A 5,452-nucleotide genomic window follows, 5' to 3' on the forward strand; every position below is an offset into this window, starting at 1 on the left:
AGACAGCAACAAAGTAAGCTCGAACATAATAAAACTTGGGACGGCAGAGGTAGCTTTGCTTATAAATACAGGCTGAGTCTTAGTTTCTTTAAACTCAATCACATTATACTCATCCCACTATAAACAAATAATTTCGACATTAATAGTTGTGACCTGGTAATTGGATGACTTGAACGAAGACACCAATGTACGGTCATCAGGAAGGAGCACTGTCTTTTTTTTCTTTTTTTGGATATCGGTTAAATCCAGGCATGTTTCCAGTCTTTAGGAAAAAGATCTTTGCTGTGTGAAAGAGAAAACAGCATTTGCATTAAGGTGGAGTCAGCACGATGCATACTTTATTAATACATTGGTCCTATCAAGGCCTATGGTCTTAATAGTGTTTAAACCTTTAAGAACCTCAAGATCTCTGTGACGGAAGACTCTGGCATCGAAGACTCCTTTCTTGGTAAAGTGGTGTTTTGTCTTGTGAGTCTACCGAAGAGTTTGATGCAAAAATCTGACCCAGAAGTCTGCCTCTTTCATTACGGCCATTACAATGGAACCATCTTCCCTAGTGAATGGTGGAATTTTTGACCTACACAAACCTTAACAAACTGCCTTTGCTACACACTAAAACAATCTTATTCTTAAGATTAATCTTATTCTTTACTCTCTCATTATTTTTTTCTTTGCATATATTGAATGGATTTATTACTGAATACATCCAAAAACAATAAATATTTTGACACCAAGAACATTCTTTCAAGATCAGGGTCAATGGCCTTTAAGAAAATTAAAAGAAAAAACAGACAAAACTCGAAGAGACTACCCCATGAAATGATGGAAAGATCCAGACGTACGTCTAAAGTACGCCCTTCATGAGTAAGCAAAATATGAGCGGTCGTCTGCAAATACGCGGGCTCAACAAGAAAGAAGAAGTTTTTAAATGTCACAATGACATTTGGCCACAAAAACATCAATTTTAACATCATTTTTCATTTCGACTTTAAACAAATTTATTAAAATGGTTACAATATGTGCAAAGAAGTATATGAACACGAGGGAAAAACTTTTATTGGACGATATAAGGAAACGAAAGGAAAGCAAAGTATGTACAGCCGCAAAATCTAAATCAACAGTTTTAAAAGAGTGTCACATTTAGGATGACAGAGAAAAAATTTTCCAGGAAAGAGAAGAATTTTTCAAAAAACTTACTGAGAGACGTGAAAAAGGTCGTAGGTCAAGTGTCTTATCAGGAACCACCGTTCCAAATTCAACATTTAAGAGTATTCACTCTGTAGGGAGTGCAAAGAGTGATAAGAATAGTACCAGTATCACTAACATTGAGGTAAAAATTGTATATCAATGGATTCCCAATTTTGTTTGCATCATTTTCAGACGGAGGATTCGAAAGAGCTTCACACTTTAAAGCCAATTTGTGAGGATTTATGTAGAGAGACTGGAAGAGAGGAAGATAGTGTACTTAATCTTATTTCCGTAAGTAAGATTCTTTTAGGAACCTAGTGAGGGGTTCAAAGAAAAAAATATTTTATGATCTATAGCAAGAAACAAGCTCCGGAAAAAGATCTTCAATTCTATCGGGCACTGGTACTATAGAAGAGCTGAAAGAGCTACGAGATCTGCTGCATAAATCGTCTTACGTACCAAAGCAGGTTAATAATTTGTTCTGATTTAATAAGAGAGGCTTTCTATACTATTATAATATTTCAGATTAGGACACGCACGCCAACAATCGAAAAAATTAAAACTGCGATCAAACAAGAAAAACGGGCTTCGCAAGAACTGAGTGATCTTAGCGAGAGTTACACAGAACCTTTGGAGGAATTAAGTGATAGACTCAAAGATGCCTCGACGTTGACTGATAAAAAGAAAAAGAAGAAAAAAAGTAAATCTGCTAGCAAATGTAATGCGATAATTTCTGGAGCAGAGCTACTAAAGACTTCAAAAGAAGGCAGAGGAAAGAAATCACGAAAAACTGAGAAGGTGGATATTGAGATACAATGTTCGATTTATAAGATGGGGAAGAAAACACGTCATAAAAGTAAATAAAATTTAAAAAAATCATGTGTTTATGAAAATTTGCCTTTTGTCCTTCCAAATGCAACAAGACCATCTGCAAGGTCGTAGCTCTCATATTAGCCGAGATATTGCATTTTGAGAGCCAATTTTTGGGCTTAAAAACGAGGTCGAAAAATGACTTTTTTCGAATTTTTATAGTGCTCTCATTCCTTTCTACTCGAATCCGTTAATCGTTAATGCATATTTTTAGGATCCCATGAATTTGGGTATATGATTCAATTAAGGCAAGTTACTTCTCTTTAGTCCACATTACAAGAAAATATTAATAATACAAAAAAATAGTTCCAATCTTTCTGAATTCTTCGTCCTCGAACCTGCCACGAGTAAAAAAAAGAAAGTCTCCTAATATGGGGTACCCAATTTAATATGTAGAAACTAAAAATAACCAAAATATGTTTGTTTTTTTTTGTATAAAAGTATTATTTATTAAAAAAAAACTAAAAAAATAATTCGTATTATTTATTAAAGTAAAGTAAAGTAAATGCCTAAAAGTTACATGCAACCAAAAAGACAAAACAAATCTATTTTGTAACGCAAAAGTCACAAATATAGTGGCTTCTTTCACAACCAACACACTCAACGTGAGCCCACTTGAAGCAGCTTTGGCACTTCACCCATTCCTCGCCTCTGACATCTTCAGAAAATGGACTTTCGCAAAACATACAAATAGCATCTTTCTCAAAGTTTTCTACCTCGTCATCTGAATCTTGATATTCCGGTTCAGGAGCCAAGTCTGAAGAAGAAGAACAGCAGGATACTGATTTCTCATTTTTTCGTTTTTGTTTATCCACTGACAATTTATTTTTTTCTATTGGTATTAGTTTATTTTTTCTATAGGTTTAATTTTTTTCTGTTGGTTTGGTTTTAAATTGGAAGGTAATTTTCTTTTTTCCATGCTGCTTTCCAATTCTTCTTTGTAGGGCGTGCTAGTTATAACCGCAGCTTTACCACTTCTTGTACTCTTTTTTTTTAATAATATCTTTAGAAGTAGTTGGAACAGGCATTAAATTTACAGGAGTAACCTGTTTCAAAGCAGTAATCTGTCTCTCTGCGGTAATCCGTCTCTCAGGGCTTTTTCTTTTGGCTCGTTGTTATCTAATTCATCCTCTATTGTTTCTATTTCTATACTTTCTTCCTGAACTCTTTCTGCTTCTACTAGTTCTTCACCAGATATATCCTGCACTTCTGCCACAAAGTCATGTTCTTTAAATATGTTTCTGTCAGGAGGAAACATTCCAGTTTTTCTAAAGTTGTTGATGGCCGTGTCCATGGTGGCTGCTTTTATGTAGGCTTTCCCAAAAAGTTCTCCTATCTGATAGCCTGTTACTACACGTCCGGGATTCAACCTTAGCCAGTTTGTAATTTCCTGTGTGTAGTACGTTTTAAACTGAGACATAAAATCAACGTCCAATGGTTGCATCCGATGAGTTGAATGTGGTGGAAGGCATATTATGTGAACATAATTTTCTCGCGCCACAGTTATGACCTCCAAATTTTTTGTGTGGGAATAATGGCGTCAAGTATTAAAACCACTGGGTCATCAGAGCTAGGCTTTGTCAGATTAATAAAATGGCGAAGCCATTCCACAAATATTTCTTGTTGGATCCAGCCAGATATATGGCACGCTTATTTTGATCCTGGAGGAGTGCCATTCATAAGATCCATTTTCATGTTTTTTCGTGGGAAAATTATAAAGGGCGGTATGTATACTCCTGTTGCACTAAAACAAATAACTGTGGTTAACAAAGACCCACGCTCAGCGGAGGTAATAGCACCGATTTGTTTTTTCCTTTTTTTTCCCACGACTTTAACGTGCTTGTGTTGCACTATAGTGAGGCCAGTTTCATCGCAGTTAAAAATTCTGGCTGGATTATGATTTATTTTTCCAAGAAGTGGCTCATACAAATCAAAAAATGCTGCAACATTTTCTCTAGTGAAGGATTTAATTCGTGCATATGATATTCCTTGAGGAGTTCGTAATGATAATTCTTTGTGTCTTGACAGAAAGCTGGCAAACCATTTCTTCCCAGCAGATTCCTTGGCTACGCTAAATGGATTTTTTATATTATTAGCTTTGCATAAGCTATATGCCAATCTGCACACATCTATTTGTGTAATACCAAAAAAAATTCTTTCCATTTCTAAGCAGTACTTTGCGAGCAGCGATTCCATTTCTTGTGAAAAGACAATTTTGCGTCCCAGAGAAGAATTCACAATATCTTCAGGATTGCCTTCCATTTTTACGTACCTTTCCAAGGTTGTTTGGGGCACATCGTGGGTTCTCGCACTCTTTTTGTAACCTATCTGACCTTGTCTGACAGCTAAAATTGCTGAAATCGTTTGCTGCTTGTCCCAAACTTTCCTTTTTTTAGGCATCTAAAATAAAATATTTGGTATTAATCAAAAAGTAAATAATTATCTCCTAATATGGGGTACCCCAAATTAGGAGCAAATTAGATTTTTGGAAGGGGCGACTTTTTACAAAAATTAAGATGTTTTTTTAAAAATCATATTCATTTTCATAAACTACGCAAAATGTAATAAAGAATAGTATTATTAAAAGTTTTAAAACTTAACTTTAAGTCGCTTAAAATATCCAAATCTACAACCGGCAAAAAAACTTTATTTTTCAAACAAACTTATTTTAACCGTCAAAACAAACTACGTCTTTGCTTCAAGAAGGGAATAAGCGCTTCTGGCGCATCTTCGTGGTTAGTACGTAATGCAGATAATAGATGTCGCAACTAGTTCTAGCTCAAAATTGAACTACCCCATATTAGAAACTATCCCCATATTAGGCGACTTTCCTCTATCAATTAATATTTATTATTTGATTTAAATTTAGTTCTCAAGAAATTGCTGATTTTATACACTAAAGTCTGGACTTTGCAGATATTTAGATAAAGATACTTACCAATAATTATAAATTAGCACCATAGGTATGGAAGCTAATTGTTAATAAAAAAAAAAACCACAATAAATTTCAATATTTTATTTTTTGATGAGTTGAAACAAATTTAATAAAGGGCTTTAAAACGCATATTAGAATACATTCTAAATTAAATACTGTAAACTGTAAGCATGGTATTCATGAGACCTTTTTTGTATGAATATGGAATTGTTGCAGGTTTTATTAAGCATATAGCATTAAACAAGTTTGTTCATTGGGAGTTTAATTTTAAAAATAATTTTTGAAAGTTTGTGTGTATCTTTACCGATAAAATTAAACTGCATTCTTTAATTAGTACAGAATCAAACTCCAAGTCACAGGTCTCAAATATATTGGATCCGAAGTCAAAGGTACTAAAAATATTATTTGTTTGGAAACCGCCAAAAAGTGAGGTACATAATTAATAATAATATTCATTAA

At 34.1% G+C, this 5,452-nt stretch overlaps 1 protein-coding gene across 3 annotated transcripts; it reads left to right on the forward strand.

Annotated features, from left to right (window-relative positions):
- Positions 1-733: 733 nt before the first annotated feature.
- Positions 734-5,404, forward strand: LOC126750276 (uncharacterized). Of its 3 annotated transcripts, none has more exons than XM_050459846.1 (6): positions 734-1,090; positions 1,145-1,330; positions 1,381-1,479; positions 1,545-1,655; positions 1,714-2,044; positions 5,328-5,404. In XM_050459846.1, exons 1-6 carry the CDS (start codon positions 1,007-1,009, stop codon positions 5,387-5,389), a joined length of 873 nt encoding a protein of 290 aa, XP_050315803.1. In that variant the 5' UTR covers positions 734-1,006; the 3' UTR covers positions 5,390-5,404. The 3 variants fall into 3 exon arrangements, with proteins under 3 accessions (XP_050315803.1, XP_050315804.1, XP_050315805.1); XM_050459847.1 differs by lacking the exon at positions 5,328-5,404 and adding an exon at positions 2,273-2,340; XM_050459848.1 differs by having other exon boundaries at positions 735-1,090; positions 1,169-1,330.
- The last annotated feature ends 48 nt before the right edge of the window (positions 5,405-5,452 follow it).

Source organism: Anthonomus grandis, chromosome 2, assembly GCF_022605725.1.
Source record: "Anthonomus grandis grandis chromosome 2, icAntGran1.3, whole genome shotgun sequence".
Classification (NCBI taxonomy): domain Eukaryota; kingdom Metazoa; phylum Arthropoda; class Insecta; order Coleoptera; family Curculionidae; genus Anthonomus; species Anthonomus grandis.